Source organism: Peromyscus californicus, unplaced genomic scaffold (assembly GCF_007827085.1).
Source record: "Peromyscus californicus insignis strain IS unplaced genomic scaffold, ASM782708v3 Scaffold_11__1_contigs__length_118956290, whole genome shotgun sequence".
Lineage (NCBI taxonomy): Eukaryota > Metazoa > Chordata > Mammalia > Rodentia > Cricetidae > Peromyscus > Peromyscus californicus.
Window position 1 is genome coordinate 46,310,118 of NW_026294402.1, and position 27,238 is coordinate 46,337,355.

At 40.7% G+C, this 27,238-nt stretch overlaps 1 protein-coding gene across 1 annotated transcript in view; it reads left to right on the forward strand.

The window, feature by feature from the left end:
* Positions 1-27,238, forward strand: part of Arhgap20 (Rho GTPase activating protein 20) — an 86,871-nt gene that overhangs the window by 43,528 nt on the left and 16,105 nt on the right. The window contains 7 exon segments of the mRNA XM_052760293.1: positions 4,544-4,708; positions 7,102-7,251; positions 11,191-11,232; positions 12,115-12,199; positions 14,973-15,050; positions 17,628-17,694; positions 20,113-20,301. Coding sequence (XP_052616253.1) covers positions 4,544-4,708; positions 7,102-7,251; positions 11,191-11,232; positions 12,115-12,199; positions 14,973-15,050; positions 17,628-17,694; positions 20,113-20,301 — 776 coding nt within the window.

Sequence of the window (27,238 nt, forward strand, 5' to 3'; positions counted from 1 at the left end):
ATTCTAAGCTCACTTACACTGTGCATTTAGAAGCTTCAGTTTGATAGAAATATTAAATGCAGATTGAAGAAAGGAATCAGCAAGAAAGTATAATCCAGTTAAGGGTCCATTACAGACTGCAGAAGTGGTTATGAGGCCCTGATCTATAGAATGTATTTTTTCATTAGCATGCCCTTAAAACAGTAAGAGGAAGCAAAAGAGGGGCCATCATCCATCACTGGTGGGGGTGCACAGTGGGACAGCTACTGTGGTGAATGAAGTCTAGTGTTCTTCAGTAAGTTAAATATAGAATTACCATATGAGCCAGTGTTTCTAGTCTTCAGTATATTCTGCATTGAAAACGGATGTTTTCATGGCAGCGTCAGTCAAAATAGTTAAAAGTTTCAAACAGCCGAAGTGTCCCTCAGAAAATGATTTTTAAAGTATATCCATACTGTGTAACATAGCATAAAAAACACTTTGACAAGTTCCAGTATGAACCTTGAAATGTTATGCTGGCCTAAAGAAAGGAGACAGAAAAGAACATATACAGTATGGTAGGATATATGCAAGTAGGCAGATCCATGGAGGAGCAGGACTGATGAGTCAATGCTTAAGACCTACAGGCTTTCCTGTAGGGGTGATATAAATATTTAAGAACTAGATAGTGATAATGGTTGCACATTGTGCTTATTATAAATACTAATGAATCTTACATTTTTAAATTATCAAAATGCAAGGGCTACAGAATGAGCTCAGTAAAATGCTTTGCCACACAGACAGGAGGACCTGAGTTTGATCCTCAGCACCAATGTAAAAGGCTGGTAGTCCCAGCATTGGGGAGGTATAGATAGGAGATTCCTGGAACTTGTTGGCCACACAGACTGATAGATGGGGCTCCCAGATATGGTGACCCAGTTCTCAGTGAGACCCTGTCTCAAAACAACAACTACAAGTGGACATCTCCTGAGGTATGCCTGAGTTTAACTTCTAGTTCCCATGCACACACTCTACACACATTGTACATGCACACACATATACACAAATGTGGAAAAATTTTATGTGTATTTTGCTATAATTTTAACAGAACTCAAAATTGGGTGAGGTTTTAAAACAGCAATACTTAAGCAAAATTCACTGGTTTAAGTACTTGGTCGGGGCAGAAGTATTATAAACCGCATAGGTAGTAGAGAAGGAAAGGGGCAAACTGTGTGTGCAAAATTTAATGTTTTTAATACCTCCTTGTGGTCCAAACAAAATGATTGTTGAGTCAGGGCAAGTTCAAGGCCATTGTGGAGAATTTAGTGAGACACAGCCTCAAAGAGTGAAGACATGGCAGGAGAGCGTGGTTCAGTGGTAGAGCACTTGCCTAGCATGCACAAGAAAGACCATAGGTTCAATGTCCAGCAAGGCGTAAAAGAAAGAGGTTGAGCAAATAAAGACTGGACAATAAGGCTTACATTCTTGTCCATTTTATTTTCATTCTATCCCCACATCTAATCACAGTTTAAATAGTGTATATTTTTAATAATTCTCAATGTGTTTTTTCCATCTTTTTCTTTCTTCATTGTTGAATGTACAACATTTCTTAAGTTACTGTGACAGCTTCCTGATGGTTTCCCTCTCCCTAAGTTGCCCTGCTCCATTTTCTTCCTTATACTACAAACATGGCCTAAAAGGCTGTGGTGTTTGGGGTAAAGTCTAAATAAGACTCTTATAAAATGGGAAAATATCCTTCCCCACTCTTGTATCCAGTCCCTCCTGAACTTCCCTGTTACTAGAATACATGGTCTCGATTGACACACTTCCTTTTCTTAGAGTACCCTTTTATTGATCTGTCTGCACATACATCCTTTAAGACTTTGGGTCCTCCAAGAAACCTTCCTAACTCATCCAGTCTCAGATAAAGGCCATAGCTTTGCTGGGCCTCAGTACCCCATGTATATCTCACAGCACTGGCTTCTCATTGTGTACTGGTTGATTCCTCTATGGGATTGCTGACTTCTAGATGTCAGGGACCAGATCTGTCTTCCGTGACTGAACACGGCAGGTACCCAGCAAAGCAGACTTTAACACTGTTCCATGTATCATATGGTACTCACAATAAATGTTGAATGAGAATATTGAAGATATAGAGAACTGAATAAAAGCCAAGGGAGAGCTGACCAGCAAAGACCGGTTTAAGAAAAAGTTTTCATGGTAGATGACATTTGGAATGGGCTGTGAGGCAGGGAAAAATTTTGAGAAGTAGATTGTATTCAGTAACTACTGAAAAGTAATTTTGTACTAGTGTACCAGGACTTGAGGTTGTATGGATCATATTTAGACCATGTATTCCAGTAACAGGGAAGTTCAGGAGGGACTGGATTATCACTTATGAACATATATATTTCCCAGAAGAGTTCTGCAGTTTTGTCTGTTTATTGGACTTTGTGTTGGGGGTGTGGGTGGGCAGTGAACAGAGGGGACAGCACTGTGTGGAGGTCAGAGGACACTTCAGGTGTCAGGCCTTTCTTCCCTGAGCCAGGGTCTTTGTTGTGTGCCTCTGCAGAGCATCACGAGGCTAATGGGCCAGCCAGCATTGGGGAGTCTCCTGTCTCTGCCCCCATCTCTCCGTGGAAGCACTGATATCACAGATTTGTTGTACCACACTCAGTCTTCTTCTGGAGATTCAAACTCAGGAGCTCACACTTGCACCCCAAGTCCTTTCCTTCCTGAGCAACCTCTCCAGTCACTCCTTTGTGGTGTGATTTACATGAAGCAACTGTCTCCAAAACTTGATCTAAAAGTTAACTGTTTTTTAGCATAAGCCCAAGTCACAAATATTAGGAAATAGTACTATGGTCAGGTTTCAGGGAAGTTAACTGGTTTTAGTAACAATTAGGTCTTAAAGTTTTTTTTGCCATTCAGAAATAGCTTCATAAACTATTTAAATTGGTATGTTATTGCATGAGTCTCAGCAGGTTCATTTTTATTATTATTAGTTTATAGTACTTAATTGTTAGATCACTTTAGAGATCTATTAATTATAGCTGGTAGATCCTATTCAGGCTATATTAAGAGTTAAAAATAGAAAAAAAAAGAGTTAAAAATAGGGCAATGGTCTTACCCCTCCCATTTCTATACAATAAAAGACTAAATAATCACATGCATTTGTCAAAACTTAATGTATATGCACTGTACATTTGGTCTTGTGCATTTCATTATTGTATAAGTTTTAATTATGAGACAACTCCTAAGTAAATATTGGGCTCTAGTTAATGATACACATGCTCCAATGCAATTAATGCTGAAATTCCAAAAAGGAATTAATTAGTGAACCCATAGACAGTTCTATAAGGGATATGATGAGCCAATGGGACAAAGGTTAATGCTAATGTCTGGGTCAGATTGTACATGTATTTATTATAAAGTTATTTCAATTTTAAGATATTTTCATAATGAAGTTCTAAGGAAACTGCTGTGTACAGAATCATCAGTGAAACCAGTGAGGACACTGAGCCATTGCTTTAAAAAAACAAATATCATCCTGAGTGAGGTAACGCAGACTCAGAAGGACAAACATAGTATGTACCCACTCATAAGTGGATAATAGATATAAAGCAAAAGATAATCAGGCAGCAATCCACAACCCCAGAGAAGCTAACTAACAGGGAGACCCAAAGAGGGATGCGTAGATCACCCTGGGAAGGGGAAATAGATGAGATCTCTGTGAGTAAACTGGGGATGAGGGGAGGGAAATGGAAAGTAGGGAATAGGGGATGAGAACATAAGGGAATGGGATGGTTGAGCTAGAACAGGGAAGGAAGGGGAAAGCAATGAAAGAGATACCATGATAGATATCATGGGGATAGAGAGAAAATCAGTGCTAGGGAAGTTGCCAGGAATCCCCCAGGATGATCCCACCTTGGACTACTAGCAATAGTGGAGAGGGTGCCTGAACTGAACTGGCTTGCCCCAGAGATCAGACCAGTGAATACCCTAACTGTCATCACTGAGCTTTTCTTCAATGACTGATGGAAGCAGATGCAGAGCTCCAGGAGTCCAGGCAAAGAGAGAGAAGAGGGATTCTATGAGCAAGTGCATCAGGATCATGATGGAGAAACATGCAGAGACAACCAAACCAAACTAGAGAGAACTCATGAAAGTTGGATCAATGGCTGTGGAGCCTACATGGGACTGGACTAGGCCCTCATGGACAGGACAATTGTGTAGCTTGATCTGCTTGGGAGCCCCCTGGCAGTAGGATCAGAATCCATCTCTGGTGCATGAGTGGGCTTTTTGGAGCCCACTACCTATGATGGGACACCTCATGCAGGCTTGAGGCAGGGGGAAGGGCTTGGACTTGCCTCTACTGGATGTGCCTCCCCATGGAAGGCCTTCCCTTCTTGTGGGTGGGAAGAGGGGGATCTTTGATTGGTGTATAAAATGAATGAAAAAAATCTTAATAAAAAAAACCCTTTGAGTTCCATGCTTCATAAACAACTGTCAGTCATGACTATAGAAACCTTTGTCTCGTGGTTGAGCATTGATTGACTGATTTGTTGCATGTGGTCTGTTTCAGAGACAGTCATTCTGCTAGCATTGACACGTGTGCATTTCTGTCGTCATTCATGTGCTCCAGTAGGACTCTGCTGATTGATGGGCCAGTGGAACTTAAAAGAGGCCTGCAGAGGCAGGAGAGGCATCTTTTCCTATTCAATGATCTGTTTATTGCAGCCAAAATCAAGTAAGTAACTTGTATATACTGTGAGTAATCATTAGAAAGTTGAAATTCCTCTAACAAAGACCACATTCTCCACTGGGTGTTTACTATAAGAATGTCTGGCCTGTATTAAATGACTAGTGTCTTTTTTTAAACCTTTATTCATGTTTGTATGTACATGCATATTTTTTTTTTTTTGGTTTTTCGAGACAGGGTTTCTCTGTGTAGTTTTGCGCCTTTCCTGGAACTCATTTGGTAGCCCAGGCTGGCCTCGAACTCACAGAGATCCGCCTGGCTCTGCCTCCCGAGTGCTGGGATTAAAGGCGTGCGCCACCACCGCCCGGCATGTACATGCATATTTTGCCACATGCATGGAGTGCCCATGAAAGCCAGAAGAGAGCATCAGACCCCCTGGAACTGGGGTTATCGACGGTTGTGAGCCAATGTGTGGGTGCTGGGAGTTGAAGCTGGGTCCTCTCAAAGAGTAACCAGTGCTCTTAACCACTGAGACAATTCTCCAGCCCCTGTAGCTATTAAAAGAGGTGCTTGGATTTTTTAAGTTGTTTATTAAAGTGTTAGTTTAGGGTCCCATTTGTGCCATGACCTCAGTAAACATAGGAGGGGGTGCTGAAGAATGTGATGGTGTAATCTCTGCTCCTCTAAAGCCTACATCCTTATGGGAAGTGATGTGGCAGCTTGTATCTTTGTGTTTATATGAAGAGTTGTACATAGTGACCAATACTAGGAACAAAACTTAGATGCTGAAGTAGGAAGTAAAAGATAAGGGTGTGTGTTATGTACATAGTTAGGGTAAAGAATTATTAAAGGATGAAAAGCAAGTAGCCATTAAAGACTTTGAGAGGATGAGCTAAATGACAAATTTCTCCAAAACAGTAGTTTGAAACTATCAGCATCTCGCATGCATTTGAGTTGGGAATCAGGATTGTTTAAGTGGGTGGCTCTGACTCAAGCCTCCTGACCGTGAGGCTTGCCTAGATGACCATTTGGAAGGTAGCACATCAGTTCCTCACTGGCTTCTGGCTTCCTTTCATTTGGTCTTCTCCATAGTACAGCTCATAACATGGTACCCTGCTTCCTTCATAGTGAAAACTCTCTCAAAAGGGATAACACTGTCATTTCTGATCTGTGCTATTGGCCACACAGACCTGGGCACAGTGCAGAAGGTAACTCCGCAAGGATGCATCAGGAAGCAGAGAACACTGGGGGACACTTCAGAAGCTTGGAACCACTAGGAAGTTTGCAGTTTAATCTTCAGTTTCAATCGGGGAAGGCCGCAATGTCATTTATATTTTTAAATATTTACTCATTGTGAACAACGGTTCGGAGTAAAGGCAAGAGTAGAAACAACGCGACTTGGTCCCCTTTGTGCATTGCTCTTTCCAAGTCCTTATTCATAGTATAAATCTCACTGAGCTTTATATCCTCTGTAGTAGAGGAACAGGGGCCTGGCCGGGGGGGGGGGGGGGGGGGGGGGGGGGGGGGCGGGGAACCTGTCCATGTGCTATATCTTTGCTTTCACTGCAGCTTTTGTTTACTCAAATGATTATGAATGGTAGGGAATCCATTGCCCTGGGCATTCTCTTCATAGTTCTCAATGCCTTCTAACTATTTAAGCCTCAGACCCATCATGAGTATTAAATCTGTCAATTAGGTCAAAATACATTGTATTTCAGTACCAAAGGTCTGTGGAAGATTAGGAAGGAATTGCCAAAAAGCAATCACAACCAATTTAAGGTAGCTTACTTTCTAGGTCCCTAGAGCTGAATGCTAATTGTGTTAGCCCTACTTTGTTTTGTTTTTGTTTAGGGTTTTTTTTTTTTCTAGTTTAGGTTCTGGGGTTTTTTTTTGGTTATAATTTTTCAGTGTTTGCAAGAATATACTAGAAAATGATTGGGGAAAAAAACACTTAAGCAAAATTTAAGGCAATCTGTGCTTCTAAAGCCACAGTCTTAACAACTATTCTATTTGAAAGTGTAATATAAATTTCTCTGATCCTAGACTCGTTTTCAGTATCTAAGATTGAAGAACTTAACATTTTATAAAACATATTTTTATGTATATTCATTGAAATAATTTTGAAAGTAAGCAAGTTACAGATAATAAACTAACTTTTATGACAGAAATCAATTTAAGTTGGGTTTTGATCCAAATGTAGTACTCAACATATATACGAAGTCAGTTTACCGATATCTGCTCCCGTTAATGCAGGCGTGAGAGCTAAGTTTGCCCATTGTCTCAGAGGCCTAAATAACCATCCGCATTGCAATCTGGTGTTCCAGGGACAGGAGATAGGGACAATAAGACATTCTTTGCCCTCTCGTAACAAATAGAGAACTTCCCATAAAGCTCAAGAAACAAAATAACAAGAGCGCCCGTTTTGGTTTTTATCTCACTAGATATAACAACAACCTTAAGATAAAAAATAAAATAAAGCTAACTGACATGTGGACAGCAAGCTGCGTGGACGAGGTGGGGGAGGGCAACACGAACGCTCTGAAGTCCTTTGTCCTGGGCTGGCCCACGGTGAACTTTGTGGCCACTTTCAGGTAAGAACTACAGCTTGTCCTTAGGTTGACCTTGGTTAGATACTAGAAGGATGTCCAGGACAAAGAGAAATAGTTGTTACCAATTCCGTGCCTAATTTTTAAGGAAAATACTCTGCTCTGATTGTGTATTGAGTAATTCTTTCTTTGTCAATAAAAGTACTCAAATGGCTGACTTTCCATATGAAGACTATTTGATTATTATTCATAAGAATTAGTGATATATACTGGGGACTAGAAGAGAAATTTACCTTGGGTTAGCTGGTGGGGTTTTGTTGCGTGTATGTGTGTTTTTGCCTTCTATGAAAACAATTGGAAGGAAAAGAAATTATAGGATCATAGAAGTAGAATAAAGTGATCTATCTAGGAACCATCCCATTCTTAATGTGGAGTTTGTCTAGGAACCATCCCATTCTTAATGTCTATCAATTTGTTTGAAATGTTGAGACTTCAAGCCTGATCAGTCTTTTCAAACCACAAAAAACACCTTTACTTAAGCACTGTTTATAAATTAGCACAGTTAAGTTTGAATAACTTGTTTGCTCTCAATTTTCTAAAAAAAAAAAAAAAAAAAAAAAAAGCTTTTTGTGACACAGATAATGTGTCAAAAGTACTTTTGTATGTTAAGTTCTGATTTGCTATCTGTAGAGATGTGGTAATCATAACCATATTTATCTTGTTAAAGAGTGTAAATTATTTCCCAAGACCCACTTCTAGGCTGGCATGTGTTTAGAGAACAAATGAATACGGAGTATTTGTCTTTCAGCCTGAACATGGTTATTTGACTTTCTGGCTCAGGATGAGCTGATGAAAACTCATACCTGTGATTTTGAACAACTGTACAGCAGCTCCAGTATTGATTTCCATTTTAAAGAGTTTAGTGTTCATCACATACACATGAAGATGAAGCTTTTCAGTCTGCATCTCTTCCTGCTTTATCACCAAACAACTCAGGCATCGTTCTGAAGCCAGACTGCTCCTCTGTGGCCAAGGAGTGGGCATGCCATTCCATTCTGTTGTGCATTGTTGACCTGTATGGGATTTTAAGGACTTGTTTAACAGACACACATTTTTGTGTCATTCTATTTTTTTCCTTCCATGACAGACGTCTAGTCTGCTTGGTAAAAGGAAGCAATTTCCTGTGAGGGTGACCACATTCTTTTAAGGGCCATTTTGCCTGGGCAAAGCATGGTTCTTTAACCACATGATAAAGGTTAATATTCCCAGTCATATCCTGTAGGTCTCAATATAATTTGATAAGAACAATTCACTTCTATAGTATCCATTTACCACCTCCTCCTCCCCCCCAAAAAAAACCCACATCTCTAATTGAGTCATAAACATCTGTTAAACTGAGGAAAAGTCGGCCGGGCGGGTGGTGGCGCACGCCTTTAATCCCAGCACTCGGGAGGCAGAGCCAGGTGGATCTCTGTGAGTTCGAGGCCAGCCTGGTCTCCAAAGCGAGTTCCAGGAAAGGCGCAAAGCTACACAGAGAAACCCTGTCTCGAAAAACAAAAAAAAAAAAAAAAAAAAAAACCAAAAAAACTGAGGAAAAGTCTACAGACTCCCTAACGATTCCTCCTCAAAGCTGCCCAAGTGAAAACAGAAGTAGGAAAGACTAGGAAATTAGACCCTGTCCCTAAATGTGATGTGTGGCCCCAAGTTGGCACCTGGAACAGAAAAAAAAAAAAAAGACATTTCCAGAAGAATTGATGAAATCTGAAAAAAGTCAGGCGTTTGGTTATTAGTAAACACCATTGTTTCCTGGTGTTACACCTGAGCTGTGACGTAAGAGAGTGACAGTGGAGAAATGGTAACGGACTGAAAAAATTCAGAAAAAAAAAATCAGTCTTAACAGACTGACCGCCCTGTAGATAACTGCTTAAAATTCTGAGCAAAACACAAACATCAGCCACTGCTTGAGGGCTCTGGAGAACAGAGCGGGGAGGGAGGGTATGAAGAGCTGGAAGAAAGCACCAGCATGCACCAGCTTTTGAAGATGTCAAGTAACTAAGGTTCAGTCTGTCAGCCACAGGTACTGGAATGAAGGAAGACACAAAGTAGTTCCCATTTACTGTAGCATTCACAGAACACTACCCAAACAAGCACAATTCTTTCCTGTGCATTTGAAAGCAGAATAGTGAGAACCACAGCCAAAAATGGGGGTACCGGTGGACTTTATTCCATAATGTGGGTGCTAGAACACATTTTCTAGATCAGTATTTTATATAACTGAATCTAAAAAATCTCTTGAGGGAGAGTTACACAAGACAAGGGGCTGAGATGACTCAGTAGTGAAGAGTTCAGTTCCCAGCACCCACATCAGACAGATCACAACTGTCTCCGTAACTCCAGTTCCAGGGGTTCAACAGCCTTTTCTAGCCTCTGTGGGCACCCACATACACGTAGCATATATTCACACAAGTATACACACAGTTTTTTTTTTTTTTTTTTTTTTTTTTTTTTTTGGTTTTTCGAGACAGGGTTTCTCTGTGTAGCTTTGCGCCTTTCCTGGAACTCACTTGGTAGTCCAGGCTGGCCTCGAACTCACAGAGATCCGCCTGGCTCTGCCTCCCGAGTGCTGGGATTAAAGGCGTGCGCCACCACCGCCCGGCCTACACACAGTTTTTTAAGGAAAAACCATCAGATGGCAAAAACTGTTAACTATGAAAATGTTGCATTCCATGATAAAAGAATGCATAATATATCATCTGATTGCCAATCCTGAAAGATTGCTTATATGAAGATAGTTAAGCAATAAAGTTAAAACAAATTACAAATACACATTAAAAATTTTTCTAAGCTGGGCGGGTAGTGGCGCACGCCTTTAATCCCAGCACTCGGGAGGCAGAGCCAGGCGGATCTCTGTGAGTTCGAGGCCAGCTTGGGCTACCAAGTGAGTTCCAGGAAAGGCGCAAAGCTACACAGAGAAACCCTGTTTCGAAAAAAAAAAAAAAAAAAATTTCTGGAACAAGGAATGTTTTCAGCTTCTGTATAGAGACTAGAAACATTTAAAATTTGTTATTGACAGGCTCATATAAGAATAAATTGGACCAAGCAGCAGTGGTGCATGCCTTTAATTCCAGCACTCGGGGGAGGCAGAGCCAGGCAGATCTCTGTGAGTTCGAGGCCAGCCTGATCTACAAAGCGAGATCCAGGATAGGCACCAAAACTACACAGAGAAACCCTGTCTCGAAAAAAACAGAAAACAAACAAAAAACAATAAATGGGATGAATTTTTCAATTTAAACATCAAATTCAGCAGTGGCAGTAGAAGCATATTAATTGTATATGCATTCATATTAAGCAAAAGGTTTTAGAAATTAAAAATAAGTTTGCTTTGAAAAAAATCTACTAAATTACTGTTTTGCCCTGTGTATATGAGATGAAAACAAAATGTTTCCTGACAGTAGACTGGTTTCTGGGCCAAGGCATCTCCATCCATCTGCCAAAACTTGCTTTGATCTCAACATTAAGCCTACTTTCTATATTTATGAATGACAACTTAAGCTGAAAATGACAAGCACTTGGAGAGAATAATTAGTCCAATTTTACAGAGAGGAAAACTGAGGCTTCAGATAAGTGGCTTGCCCGTGATGATCTCACTTATATATAATTTTGAAAAATATTTCATTTCCAATTCAGATATTCTTTCCACCAAACAAGCCCCTGGCCCCTGACCTGATACTATTGGTGAAAGAGCAGTGGCATATTAACAAGCATCTGGCTTGGGCTTAATAAAGCTGTCCTGAACTGTGAGCTTTCCCAGGGGGCTAGAATGCCTGTAGCATCTTCTAAGTGGTTATGTGAAGCTCACAGCATTCATGTACAGCTATATTCTTAGCAGCAGGCTGTTGGTACCGTCACCCAAGTTGGCAGATTTTCAATGTTGGCATCAATATTTTATATGGCTCATTTCTCTTCCATTTCCTTTGGTTGCAGCTCTCCAGAACAAAAGGACAAATGGCTGTCTCTCCTTCAGAGGTATTTTTTCACTGTACATATTTTTAATATTACTAACCTGTGGTTAAACCAAACCTGTTACTGCAGAGATGTACCCCAGCAATGCCCCTTCTCTTTAATGGAAATTGGCATTTATATGCAAAATAACCAACTGTTCAGGTTGTACACCGGCTGGAACATATGTAAAGAACATTACCTTATTACAAGTACTTCTTTCCAGGAAGGGGAACACTGGGGTCACATTAAAAAGAAATGAATTACCAATGTCTTCTCTCTGTGTAGTCTCCAAGTTACCAATCGGAGCTGGTCATTTCTTCAAAGTGCATTTCAAGTCCTCATAATTGCAGGGTTTTATTCAAAGTATCTCAGAAAATTGGTTATCATCCCTGCCATTGACTATACCAAATACAACGGTCAGTGTGTGGTTATCAGAGGCAAAGTTCTTTCCTCCTCTCTTTCCCCCCTCCCCCAACCCATGGGAAAATCAAGATTTACACCACGCCAGGCAGCTAAATGAGAAGAGAATTCATTGTACAGTAGTAGTATGTAGTCAGGTGCTCCTCAGCAAGGTGGAAACCTGCTCAGGGGAGACAGGAAGGCTGTAAGGACAAACCGTCACTCAGAGGTACCTTTACCTAGTCTCACCTCCAACACCACTTGTCATGAATGTCCTGTTGTTTTGGGGGCCCATGCCTAATGACCTGGAGGAAATTCCCTTTCAACCTGTCATATAATCTGATTGTGCTGAGTCTTTCATGTGTCCTTCTCCTCCCCCGCCCCACCAAAAAAGAGCATATAAGTATAGTGACAATATTATCAAAATAGGTTGTTTTTTTTTTAATGAGCCATTAGCAAATCCCATCTGACTCAGTGTTGTTTTGGGTTGTTGTTGCATTTGATTAGATACATCACTCTAGAAAAAGAGAAGGACTACCCGAAGAGCATTCCCCTCAAAATCTTCGCCAAGGACATTGGGAATTGTGCCTATGTAAGTGTTTCTGAGACAGAAAATTAAATTCCATGTCCCTGTATAAGGTAGAAAACGTTGTGGATGAAGAAAAAAAAAAAAAGAGGCAGGCGGGCGGGCTGACAGACAGACAGTGTGTACTACAGAAGGCTGGCATTTGGGAGTGCCACAGTAAGGGTGTGTGCATTTACGTGTGTCTTTATAGGCATGAAAAGCAATGCTAGACAGAATGAAGCAAGGACAATTCATACTAACTGCACCATTGAACACTTTACATTGGCTAGAACACAGCTTGTCGGAAATCTCCTCTCCTGGCATGAATGTGTGTCTGGGTCCTCTCGGGAACAGCTGCTGATGCTGCAGGCACTCCACGGGAGACACTGGTTATTAAGCAGTTCTTCCCAACTTGTCACTTCAGTCGACTGATTCTGAAAACTTTGAGTTCTTATGAATTAAATCCCTGAGATTAAAGAACGGATCTGATAGAGGTGACATGATGTAGGGATCACCATGTTTTTATGATAAACATCAAGTCTTTAGTGGTCTGTCCTTTGTATTCTTTGTTGGCTGAAATTGTAACATAAGAGCCAAACCGTTATCAATCATGAACAAGATGGGAACTTGTCTTTTCACGATGTTGTGGGATGTAATACTACACAGCAGCTCTTGGTCACAGTCACTGTGTGCATGCAAATGTAGTTCATGAGAGTTCTGTTTTAGTAAAAAAAAAAAAAAAATAGTTACACAAACACTCTGACCAACTCCTAAGATCCTGTTTAAGGACATACTCAAATTTTTAGACTAAGAAACTCCCAGATCTTTTCCAGTAAAATAGAGAAAACAAAGACAAAACAAACCAAAACCCTAGTGTGTTTCTGCTTACTTTGATATGATTGGTTACATTAAGGATTTTCATGGTTCCAATTTTTATCACATTTAAGTATGGAAAATACCTGCTTAAAAAACTGATGTCCCACTCATTTTTGAAGAAAAGATTCGAGATGCAGTCATGGGTAAATCAAGGTACCGTAACACACTCAGGTTTTTCCCTGCATGAGTGTCAGTGAAGAGTCTCTTTCAGGGACCCAGGCTTCTAGAGTAAATCCCCAAGAGGAATGCATCCGTGGAAGTAATTCTTTTATTCTTAGCCTTAAGTTGTGTGTAGCTTGTTGATGAATTCTGCTAAACTCAGCGCATTTTTGGTTCTATCTACATATTTCACTAGGCAAGAAGCACTGTATGGTGAAACTCATTAGTTCTGTCCCCCAGAAAGGCTTGTAGGGAGACACACTTCGGTAACTAGAGTGCTGAGCATGTATGTGCCCAGTGTGAGAACAATTGCCTTAGATACTGGCTATATGGGAACATGGATACTTCACTACACAAAAGAATTTATGGCAGAGTTTCTTTTTTTTTTTTTTTTTTTTTTTTTTTTTTTTTTTTTTTTTTTGGTTTTTTCGAGACAGGGTTTCTCTGTGTAGCTTTGCGCCTTTTCCTGGAACTCACTTGGTAGCCCAGGCTGGCCTCGAACTCACAGAGATCCGCCTGGCTCTGCCTCCCGAGTGCTGGGATTAAAGGCATGTGCCACCACCGCCCGGCCAGAGTTTCTTAAATTGAATGGATGGACTTTCAAACGTGGGGCGAGGGCAGCAGAGCCTTTTCTAAAAACCTATTTTAGACTGAAGCCTGCCTTATACCATTTTTATGCCACTCTGGTAGATACCAAACATTGGGCCTTCCCTCTCCTCCCTTTTGGGCTCTGAGACATTTTGGCATAATCCTTGGGAGTAAAAGAAAGTCATGAAATCAGTGTACATGCTTTTTCAAAAAACTGGTTCAATTTCTAGTCTGCCCTGTCTAGTAACCAGCTCCTAGGTGAAAAATCTGTAGATGACAGACAAGTGACGGCTATCAGTGGGTCTCACCTTTTTCCTTTTATGTTGTTTTGTTTGCATTCACGCAACTTATTTGTACCATGTAAGTAGGCCCTGTGTTAAGGGGCAGAACACCAATTGCTAGTTTTTCTAATAATTATCATATTACTTACATGTGTGACCAAGTTAATTTTCAATAGCATGCCTTGTATGTGAGTCTCTCGGGGTCCAGTGCACTCTCCAGATACTGAGAGGCTGTAGTTGGTTTCTCTCCTTTTCGTCTCAGACTGTCTTTCTGTTAGTGAAGAACTATGGTAAATGGCTCTGTCCAGATGACAGAGTGGGTTTCCTAGAACTTTCACTTTTTCATAGACTCAAGTATTTTAAGCCAGCGAAGGTCTGCAGCACAGCAAACACCAGTAGCTCCAGTGCCCAACCCTGGAGAGTTCTTACTCGAAGCCTTAAATCCTTTTAGTGAGCAGTTCACATCCTGGTCTCTCTTTAACTGATTTCACACCAAAGAAATGAAACCCATACTGTGAGAACAGCACTCAACAGAACGAGGTCTGCTCTGTTTCTGTCTCTATGCCCACTGGGTTCTAGAAATGCACATGTAGGGACAGAACAGAGGAAGAGCCCTGCTGGTATGTACCTGTGTTTGTGACTGACTGGGACTGGGTTCACTTCTCACTCATGGAGCTTTCTGAAGCACTTTTATTTTGTGGACCACATCATTTAAGGGAAAGGAATGCATTATTCAGTGCTATAACTTATCAGAGAATGAAAGTGATCCATAATGGAGGGCTTGTGCTCCACGCTGTCCGTACTTGGGATCAACAGTCACCTTTGGATAATTGCCTGACAATCATTTGTTCACCAGTGTTAAACTATTCATTTATGTCTATATTTTTTCTCTACAGTTTAAAACTATAACAGTAATGAATTCAGACACAGCGAATGAAGTTATCAACATGTCACTCCAAATGTTAGGGATAACTGTAAGTTACTTCTGCTAGATTTTTTTTCTTTATATAACATGGTCTTGCTGTGTAGCCCAAGTTGGCCTTGAATGTGTGATTCCTTTGCCTCCACCACCTAGATACTCTTTTAAACTTTGATATTTTAGATTCAAAATAATATTTAGTAAATTAGATGTAAGTATAATCCCTTGCATCATGGCACAACCAATAACGAAGTTACATTTGCCCCTCAGATGTAAAAAACAGGAAAGCTTTTATGTTAGCGTGATGTGGATGCTGCTCTATTTTAACACCTCTGTGACCTGAAGACATAATGGCTAAACTAGAACCTTAGAGTAATAAGTATATGAGTGAAATGTGAATGTTCATTATATGTCCTGCACACTTACACAAAAAGTTTGGTGAAGGTTTCATAAGAAAATTGTGACTTCCTTCACTCCCTTATCACTGTTTGACTGTCCATCACCTCCTTGATCATGTGATAGTGTTTTTATTCTAAGACTCAATCTCCGGATGATTACCAGTCCCTAAGGGTTTGCTCTGTAATACAATTTTTGTGTTGACTGGCTTCAAGTCCGAAGGATGACAGCTGGTTCCTCTTAAGAATTAGTCAATAAAAACACAGCTTTGAATTCTGTCATAGATCTGAAGAGCATTACTGAGCTTACCATGTCGGCCTGTCTTGCTTTGAACCTGACCCTTAGTTTTTCGGGATGATTTTGTGAATGTTGTTAGTGGATATGATTGGAATATTGAGAATGAGGTCAGGGGAGGAGAACTGGAGAGCTGCTCCCTTTGCTTCCCTGCTAGCATCCCATAGAGAGTTCCTCTATTAAACTATGGGGCTTTATTTTAAATGCACTATGATATAAGCCATCAAGAGGTTCGGCTGTAAAGTTGCTTGTTACCAAGCCTGATGACATGAGCTCCATCTACAAGACCCACTTGGTAGGAAGAGAGGACTAACTCCTGAATGTTATCCTATCACATATGTGTTGGCATACGTGTTTGTGTGTGTGTGTGTGTGTGTGTGTGTGTGTGTACACTCAAACACACAATAAATGTAGTACATTTTTTAAACTATATTGTGACATGATACACTTAAGACATATTACTGCTTGTTTTAGGTTTGCTCTTACCCATGCTACTAAGCCCATAATGACTCAAGGCAATCAAAATTTGGGAATAGCCGGGCGGTGGTGGCGCACGCCTTTAATCCCAGCACTCGGGAGGCAGAGCCAGGCGGATCTCTGTGAGTTCGAGGCCAGCCTGGTCTCCAAAGCGAGTTCCAGGAAAGACGCAAAGCTACACAGAGAAACCCTGTCTCGAAAAACCAAAAAAAAAAAAAAATGGGGGATTAAAAAATCTGATTAGTAAAATTTAGTAATATGGTTAAAATACAATTTTATATGCACTGAGTAAAGTGGGTATTTCTACATTGATTTCTAACCTACACAAACATACTTTGGAAGAGAGTGCACAGTTTTAGGTTAAGAAGGAAGATTAACTACTTCATGACACATTTTCTTGGGCTTCTCCTTTAAAGTCTGATCTGCTCATGCCAAAAAAAAAAAAAAATAGGAATTGAGACTATTTTATTACACCTATTCTAAGAGATATCGTACAATGTTTCTGACATTGCCTAAAATTGTTGTTACTAGATTGTTCTTCTATCTAAAAGACAAGGTAGAGAAGAAATGATCTGTGTGTGCATGCACTTGTGGCCAGGAGCAATGCATGGCATGTGCAATAGCCAGAGCCCTCTATTAGAAGGCCAGGCCCTGACTTGGTTGCAAGTTAAAGGCAGAACAATGAAATGCTTCCAACAGACTTGGCTATCTCTATTCTAGTTGCATATAAGGATTTTGTCTTGTCCCTCCTGAAGGACTCAGCAAAGTCCACATAATTAGCATTATTTCTTTCAAGTGGGATTTATAGTGTTGTTGGATTATAGATCACTAGTGAATGATTTTATTGATTTCCATGACTAAGCCTGTTCTCTAGATAGAATTCTTATCCTTTCTGTCCCCAGGACTGGGTGGAGTTACTCAAATGTAGTCAATGCAACTAGCTATCTATCTCCTGAAAGCCTTTTGGTCATTCCCCTGCCCAGAGGCTCTAAACTAAGCTAAACGCAGCTAAAAACTGGCCTCTATGACCTGACTTTAGTATCACAGACAGCTGTGTTTATCGTGTTCTGGGTAAGAAGGTCGTCTTGTAAGGGCACATTGGATGTTAAGTCCAGTATTCTCTGAGACCATCAGACTCTCAGAAGTGAGAACCAGCCTTTTAGAACCAGAAATGTATTATTCCTTTGTGAAAGGGCTTGCTTAGGCTTTCACACTCTGTGGAGCACTGATAGGAAGGGTCTAATTCAACTGCAATTTGTGAGAGCCTAGGTCAGCACAGGGGCTGTGGGCATGGGAGGATCAGGAGTGACAGCCCGTTTTTAATTAGGATATGGCTGCAGGAATAAGTACTACAATCCCCCAAACTGTATGTACCCATGAATCTAAATAGCATAAAATGCCCAAACTCTCCTCATTCAGGACCTAACATGAAAGATTTGTTTTGATTATTTTTTTGTATCTCAAGGGCTCTGAGAGAGATTACCAGCTGTGGGTGAATTCTGGAAAAGAAGCAGCGCCGTACCCACTTATCGGTGAGTGCCTGTCCAAGTCTAAGATAGCATCCATGTTTTTGGCTCTATGATCTTGAGCCCATGTTCCTATACCAAGTGTTTACTATGAGCTAGACAATGGGATCTTTTCTCTCAGGCTGCTAATGATTATAGTTGGGAAACATATATTTTCCTCTTGGCTTTTTACTTTACGAGCAGATCTTGCCAAGCCCTTTACTGGGGGTTTCTTCTCCGTGAGAGAGCAGTGTACATTGGAATTCGTCTTGATTTGCTTTTCAGAGTCTTGAGCTGCCTGTTGTCTCTCCTACCCCTGCTCTGATGACAAGGCTGCGTCTATACACAGAGTACTGTGTAGGGTACAGTGGTGCATTGTCACCGATCCCTGAGCACGGAACATCTACTATGACCCAGAATTCCCTTAGCGTCACGAAGAAAGTGACGTTAACCTATTTTAACTCCTAAAAGTCTTCACTGACTAGTTTTCCAACTAACTAGTAATCTCCTTTACTAGTTCTCTAGCCAAATTTCCATTTGTTTTCATGATTCTCATTTTTGCCTGTGAGACCATGCCTCACTAGGTAGTCTAGGCTAGCCTGAAATTCAAAACCCCACTGTTCTGAGGAACGACTGATCATTAGATTATAACTTATTTGTTGGTTAGTAATTTCACTCTAATTAACAAATAGGGCAATTACAGCAAGGTCTGGTATCTGTTTCAGATCCTAAAACAACTACAACAATTTGTTAGCAATTTTAAAACACTCCTTACCTGTGGGATACTGTGCAATGTGTGTTATATGCATCATTTTGTACAATCCATTGTCAGTGAGATTACTCTTGAATGGTTGAGTATTTCAGGTGATCTGAGTAATTAACACGAAACTTTTCTATGAGGTGTTTGTGTACTCTGATATGCAGGAAATAGGAATCTTCCATGCCATGCTGAGAGCAAAACTGATTCCCTCAGACCGGTTTGCTTTTAAATGCTGTCATGTGTGCAAAAGTGGATAAGCAACAATGAAATGTCATTTAAAAATAAAATGAATATTTAAAATAATTTTAATATATTAGAACTAAGTAGATTGTGACTCTTAGGTATAGATCTACTTTAAATTTCACTGAGTACTACAACTCTTAAACTATGAAATTAAAATGTTCTGCTAGTATGATTGACAAAGCAGTGTGGATTAACTGGTCATCATTTTTATAGATTCATTTTTATAGATTCATTTTTAGTATTGCTGTTTTAGGGGCTGTGTTGCCTTAGTCTTGGGAAGTTGCTGTAATGTGTAAATGTCAGTATCACATTTGCCTTGTATGCCTGTATCAGATGCAAAGGAAAGGCTTGCTGAGTTACATTCAGTGATTGTAGGTGAAAGTGTACTATCATTTCTTAAAGGATCTCTATCATGGCAGGATGGAAGGATTATACCTCAGCAATGAGTTTACTTGGAGTCTAACCTGCTAACCTCGGGTTATGGTCAGATGTGCAGGATTCGGTTTTCCTTAGTTTGTCCATTCATTGTTACATCTGTCTTCTGAACCTACTACAGTTCTTTGGACTATGAACACCAGCCCCAAAGAGAGGCAAATCAGAGAAGCCAATCCCAGGGCTGTGAACAACTAATTATGCAACTAACAGAATGAGAGAATGGCTCCCACACAGATGTGCTAGATGATAGTCGGGGTGAATCTTTGGGGGTTCGGTGGTGGTGGTGGTGGTTTTGTTTTATGACATGGCCTCGGTAGCCCAGGTCCTGTCTTGCACTTACTATGGCACTCAGGCTGGCCTCAAACTCAGTGATTCTCCTGTCTCAACTTCCCAAGTGTTGAATTTCAGGCACGAGCCATCACACCTTTGTACTAAATTCGTGTTGAGGAACACGAACAATGGAGGGGGCAGTGCCTCGCCGCTCCATTGCCGGGTTGTAGTGATCCTTAGCAGACAGGCGTCTTTGTCCCTATTTTCAAATGTAATGTTACCAACTAGTGTTTCCTTGTTTGATCTCTACAGTGCTTGTATGGCAGCCAAGGTAAATATTGTCCATTATGGATTTAGAATACAGATCACCAAAGATTTACAGAGCCTTTGGTGTCAAGGGAGAAAATAAGATACTCTTAAATACTCTTAGCTGCAAACCTAGAAAAGGCCAACTATGCAATTCATAAACTGGTGTCTACAATCCTCCTAAGGACTCTTTGAAGATTTTTTCATTCTCTCACCATTCATCTGCTGTGAGCCAACCACTCTGATTTGGTAGAGCCACCTGCGATGTGCAGAGGCCCCAGTTGTAGACGAGGCACGTGGATCTTTCTGTGAACAAAAGGATTCTTTATCCCAGATGTCCCAGGTGTAAATCACTGTACACTCCAGTCTGCAGCACTTGCTGGTGGTGCTCAGTCAGCCTGAAGTCTGCATTTGGATTTCTCTCTTTGTAGGGCATGAGTATCCTTATGGAATTAAAATGAGCCATCTCCGAGACACTGCCCTTCTGACCCAGGGATCAAAAGACTCCGCCACCCCATCCCAGCTCCAAGAGCCTTTCCTCATGGAACAGCTGCCCCGAGAGATGCAGTGCCAGTTCATCTTGAAACCCAGCCGCCTGGCGACAGCCCAGCAACTGAGCAGTGAGTCGCTTCCCCTCCTTCATAGAACCCTCTTTCAGCAAAAGCTTGCATTCCTGAACACCAATTTAGTACAAAGGCAAAGACCCAACTTCCACCCAGATGAACTTGCCAATACGAGTTTTCAAAAGAAAAGACGGGATTTTGGAAGCTGGCTCTATAAACTAAGCAATAGGCTTTACTGCCTTTGACTCGGAGACAAGGGACAATAATCTGTCCCCTCTCCCCTTTAACCTTGTGCCCACTGCAGTCAAAGGCACGGGCAATGCTGCAGGTGCTTCAATGCCTTCTTTGTGCTGTCAGACACTCCACTATGTTCCCCCCCCCCAAATGATCACATTATAAAGGGAGCCTGTCCGTGATGGGTGTCAGAAGACTGTGATGCCCTGACCGGGATCTTGGTCCTGATAAGTATGTGAAGACTAATATGATTTCCACCGAGGGTCTCCCCTTAGCCTACTAATCTAACATGAATTCCCTATGAACATAGCTGTCTCGTTGCTACCCCATAATAAAGGCTGTATTATGGTAACTGTGATGTTCAACAGAAGAGCATTATAATTTGCCCTGACCCAGGCTTGCACTAAGACGCTCTGTCTGAAGCAAGACTGTATGAAGAAACAAAAGAAAATTGAAACTCAAAGTATAAGAGTGATAGGAAATTGATACTGTGTTTCTATGTCTGCCTTTGTCAGCTGGTCCAGTGAATAGTGACATTGCCTTCTGCTAATGAACAAGTTCGAGGAGTAAGAGGTTTAAAGAGAAGGCATGGACCTCGAGAGATCAGAGGCCACCCTCCCTCCTCTTGACAGCTTATTGGCATCAGCTGAGTGCCAGATGAAACTCTTCATCTGTGTTCAGTTACTGCAGCATTCATGAAAATGCGCCTTTTCATTTTTCTCCATTTCTGACCTCACGGCTGAATGACCCTACTTTAAGAAAAAAATGTGTGTTCAGTTATACAAACTTAGAGGGAAGTGACAAATCAGTACTTATAAAGGTTTCTCTTGCTTTAAGTGTTAATATTATGCATTGCCAACGTCTATACAGTTGGACCTCCTCTAATCCATTTAAATTCTTTGATTTTTTTCATACTAAAATACCTGTAAGTTTCTAAAATAATTGCAGTCAGCAGGTGCAAATTCAGTTTTCATCCCAAGTTCTGCTTTATTGGAGTAAAAAGGTGTGTTCTGTTGTTGTTATAGCCTTTGCTCGTTACGCTTTTCCTGTCTATTAGCCCATATTCCCCTTGCCTCCCGACTCAACTCCATATTCTTCCTTCCCCTCACCTACCGAGTCTACCAATGTCACCATGTCCCTGCTGTGTCTGCGTGCTTCTGTAGCCATACGTGGCCTGAACCCCATTGTTACCACAGTCTCTCTTGCAGGTGACCTCAGCTCTTATCCCTCCCACTTTACTACATACCTATCTAGATGACTGCTGAGCATTCTGAAGAAATCATATAGCAGAAGGGCAGCTTGGCATCACTAATAACCAACCCCAAACAAGCACTCATACTGGCTGGGCAATCTGAACCACCTGTTTTATACACAGCTCCACACACAAGTCAACCTCGCCACTGTCTGCTGATGACCTCACTGCAGTCCGCAACAGATCAGACAACAGGTTTCCCAACCTCACCAACAGCAAGCTGTGCAAACGTCCTTAAATCTTATCCGTCATCATTTTCTCTCTTCTAACAGTAAACTGAGTCTGGTATCCTAAGGCTGGATGGGTACATCCTTCGGTCATTTTGAGGTACTGCTTTAGAGACAATGATTTCAACCACTAAAACAAGGAGACCATATACTGGTCTCAATTCCAGCACCTGGGGCATCCTAAGTACTCAGTAAAATACTTGCTGACTGCATGGACAGATTAATGGCTCTTTTAGCAGCTGAATTTAAAATTGCCATAAGAATTTAACTTAGGAGAATATGCTCACTCTTCTGCCTTTAAACTCACGGTTTTTAAATGCTTTTCTTTCATTAGAGTAAGGGTCTTCATGCATTGTTTTGCATTCTCTCATTTCCTCTCTCTTGGAAGATGGTGCTTGTGTCTTCTATGCTCGAGGTAAACAGGTGAGGGAGAGAGCAGCTAAAGCCCATGCTCCCAAGGCACCTGAATCACCTTCTCTGCTGCTACCAACAGCAAGTGCAGCATTCACACACCTCCATTTGTAGGTTTAGGGTGTTGTGTGAGTAGAAGGTTTTTGTGAAGTGCTGTTTCAAAATTCACTGGTTTTTTTCTGTAAGGGGCCTGATAGTAAAATGTATTGGCCATACAAAGTATTGCCAATGACGTTCTGAAATTTTTGATCTGTATGTAATCTATTTGATATAGCATGACGAGAAAATTATTTGGATGCTATGTGAGAAAAGGTAATTTCCACAAATTTCTTATTGGTAGAATTCAAAATCTAATCAAACACAGTGTCTGCCAGTGAGAAGAAATAAATTTTGGGGGAATAGATATATCACTTTTCTTATTTGGGATTTGAAGTTCTTGATCTAATCGTAGAAGTTGAGTGCAAATGTTCTTATCTATAATGGAATTTTTACATTTCATCTTAAAGCATTTCACACAGCTACGTTTTGTTAAGTACTAATGCCATTATAAAAGTATACAATTTTAATTGTGCACATTTCTCTCTTGAACGGCATTTGTAGAATTTTATTAGATCCTTCTTCTTTTGACAATTGCCTCTTCGCATTTCATTGCAAATTAATCACCTCAGTCACATAGCTACATGGGTTTTGAAATGTGGAAATTTCCCTTGCTCTTACATCAAAGGTTAGTTTTAAAAAAAAGGAGGAGGAGGAGGAGGAGGAAGAATGACTAGCGCTGGAATCAGGGTGAACGTAGAAGGTAACTGCCACGGGTTGTCTTCAGAGTGGCTTTTCTGGGATAGTTTTATACTGGAGCACTAGTCTGCTCACGGTTTTAGATCAGAGCCAGCTGTGGTGGTGCACATCTGTCACCCCAGCACTCTGGATGCTGAGGTAGGAGAATCACAGCTTAAGGAATGTTACAGCAAAGCATCTAGAGAGTCTACAAATGAGATTATTGGCCTGTGTGATGATACTCATGTTACCAAACCGTTTCTACCTGGGACTTAGCATTTTGAGCTTCCTCAGACTACATGCAGCACTGTCCATGTTCTCACTGCTGCTGTTGCTGTCTTTTGGGTGGGGCCAGTATGCCACTGTGGAGATTGTTTTCAGTATGCATAGCTTCACTGTGATACAGAAAAGATGACCATATGATTCCATCACCTTCTTTCCCACCTGCTGGGACCCAGCTCATCACTAGTGTAAATCAGAACTCAAAAGGAATCAGGAGGCTGAGGCAGGACAATTCTCTTTCTCTCTTTCTCTCTCTCTCTCTCTTCTTTCTCTCTCTCTCTTCTTTCTCTCTCTCTCTTCTTTCTCTCTCTCTCTTCTTTCTCTCTCTCTCTCTCTCTCTCTCTCTCTCTCTCTCTCTCTCTCTCTCTCTCTCTCTCTCTCTCTCTCTCTCTCTCTCTCTCTCACACACACTCACTCTTGTATCAGCCTGGCAGCCTGACCTATACTTTTACAGCATATATTGCCAGTGTATAGAATCAGACCACATGTACCAATTTCACATGATGTCTCTTAAGTCCACAGAATTCAAATTCTTAAATTGCTTAGTCCTAGGAAGTAGCTATAATACCATGGTCTCTCGTGTATAAAATATTTTATTTCTAAGGTTAATGAGGAAATAACAAAGGAAGATAATTTCTTTTAATATTTTATGCTTCCTGGGTGAAGTAAGCCTTAATTGGATACACAAAACTCCTTATTTGCATTGCTGAGAGAGGCCTTCTCTAGTTAACTTAAGGAAAATATCCCCTTCTTAGGAAACTGAGGTAGGAGCGTTAAGAATTCAAGTCTAGCCTCGACTATATATCATGAGATTGTGTTGTCCCTGCCCACTAAAGGGAGTGGAGGTTGGTTAAACCGGCTTTAGACATTTGGAAAAATTATGAAAACTTGTAAATTTTAAGTTTGCGTATATTGAGTTTACATTATGGAAGAACCTTTAAAATTCTAGTCTCAAAGCAGTAACAAACAAAAGTTAAAATATAGTTGAAAATTCAAAGATTAAATAAAAGTTCCTTTAGAAGATAAAAAATGAATTAGATCCCTGAAACTTGCCCTAGTCTCCAATGAGCAGTTCTACTGTATTGGAAGGTTCCAGATGTAAACATTAAAATTATCCAAGCTCAAGACCCCAATGTCACTGCTAACAAACCTTTGTCCCTTCAAGCATGTCACTAGCCCTACTTCGCCTCTTTATCTGTCCCCTGTATAACACATAAAAGCTCACCTGTGTCCTTAGACTGTGAGAACACTTATCCCAAGTCTTTTCTTCAGTGTCAGGAACAAAGCCGAAGTTACATGAAGGTTGAATGTCTTAGTTACATCTAGAATGGAGACACTGGGTGAGCAGTCTGAGTAGAAGGCAGGGTCTCTGAGTGTGGTCTGAAGGAGCTGTCACTTCCCACCTCTGCTCAGACCCACTGAAGGTGAACTCAACTTTAGAGAAGATGCTAAGACACAGGACACCCTTTTTCCCCTGTCAGTCTGTTCCACTACCTGAATGTGCTACTCGGGGTGGGGGGAAAATACTTAGTTAAAGCTTTTTGATTACCCTCTAAAGTTGTATTACTTTTTTAGTGTTGAGTTTATAATGTAAACATGAAAATGTAGGAAAGTTAAATTTACACTTAGTTCACTATATATTTACATTGCCCCTGTGGTTTTTTTTTAAATGGCAATAGCATCCTTTGTCATCAGTCTTTGTCATTTAGAAAGAAGTATGCACTAAAATGCTAAAAAAAAAAAAAAAAAAAAAAACACAACAACAACAACACTTCAATCAATTTTTTTCCCTCAGTCCTGGGGAACCTGAAGTCTCACACTAAATGCTCTGCACAACAAACAGGATGACTGTCACTGAAAATATTTAAGTTCATGACTCAATTTTGACTTTATCCTCTGTCTGCATTGATAGGACAGGTGGGTATGTTACTTGGTGATAGAACATTCTTAAGCATGTGAAAGCTAAAAATCAAATGTGACAGTTTTAGAATGGGTTAAAATATACAAACCAGACAGGAAGACTACTCAACATGCATATTGGCATTCATTTTCTATGGACATTTGCACAGGGTGGTAGGCAGATTCCTTCCTGGACTTAAGGGAGAATCGGTTCCCTTTCCTGTTTTGCTCTGTTTCGTTTTTGTTTGGAATGGAAGTTAGAAAGATCAAAGCAGGAAGCAAGTGCAATGGCTGAGCAGAGTAATGATATTCTTTTATGTCTGCACAGTCCCGACAGCTGGTAAACCCAGGGAAAATGGGAAACAAGAGATTTTCTCTGCCCAGAGGAGCCTGGTCTCGCGGTAGCTTTAACAGAGAGCCCACAGTCATGACCTGGGTAAATGCTTTTTCAAAATAAGCATAGTGTTCCTCTCAATAGGCCTGTGACAGATAGGTAACATCTTTTTCCATTTCAAGTTAAGGAAACAGGAAAGTCTAAATGGATGTGTGAACCAACAGTTTGAAGTAGGCTCCCGACTCCATTGTCAAGAGCACTTACTTCACATCTCATTGTGCTTCCTACTTGCAGTAGCGTAAGAAAGATGAGTATGGGTGATGGTCCATAGTCAAGATGCTGTTTGGTAAAATGTTGCTCATTTGTTTACCATCCCACAATTTGGCTTGTTTCATATTTGGTTTAAGTAGATTATTCTGAAGAAAGAAAATGCTGAGTTACTTCATAGTCAAATGATACAAAGGGTTCTTTGAAATCAGCATTTGAGACTGCTGACCATGTCTTCCTTGGATTATCTCCTGACCATATTCTGTTATTAGCCAGTGTTGGACAGCAGAACATCATTTCTGAATAGAAATGCCATAACCCAGAGGTTAATGGCCAATTGGTTCCCTGTGCTCTCCCTGGAAGTCAGACAGTGAGTGGATGGGAAGGCTCTTCAGATCTGAGTTCATTGCAAGCTGTTTTGAATCTGTGTCATGAATGCTTGTTTTAGGTATTATCCGGAGATGTGAGCAGATTTTACTTGTGGTTATTTGGGGCTTCCACTCTGCTTCTCTCCTTCCTGGTATTTGCCGTTACCTATCACTGGCTGTGGCTGCCTCTGTCTTGAATCCCTAGGTCTTCCAGCCAATCCAAATAGGTCTCTCTCCAGATGTTTCCACCCCACTACCCTAGGGCCTGCTGGGTCTCACTAGTCTGCATCTATACTGCCTTAAACACACTTGGTGAAATTGGGTATTGAAAAAGATACATTGGAAATTTTGCCGTTACTGAGAAGGGAAACAATTGTAAGACGTTAGCTTCCTGTCTCTGCTCTCAGTGGAATGAGACATCCAATCACAGAGCATTCTTTGTTTCCAGAAATGTAACAAAAATGACTCCTCTTCCTTCCCCCTCAGTCCTCCTCAATCTTGCCATCCTCTCCTCCTCTTTCTCACTTTTTAATTGTAACCTAATTCGCTCTTCAGCTTTTTTATAATGCCTGTCTCATCTTTAAAATTTATAAATATATGTGTTGATGTAATGTACTTTCTGCTTTAAGTTGCTATAGTTCAATGAGAGAGGAGTGTTTTTTTTTCCTTTGTTGTACAGTGTTAGAGGTGCAACCCAGAGCCTTGTGCATGGCAGTTACTCTACCACTGAACTACATCTAAGAAATGTAACTTCTCTATATTTTAAATTTTAATGTCAAAACTCAAATCAGCAGTCCTGTGATCCATCCCATAAATAATTAGATGAAGCCAATTCTTCCTTAATTTGCCAAATATATCTAATAGAATTTCATAACTAGCACTGTCAGTGACAAGGAACCTCCATAAGCACTTCTCTGAGATAGTGTAATGAGTAAACTACAAAACA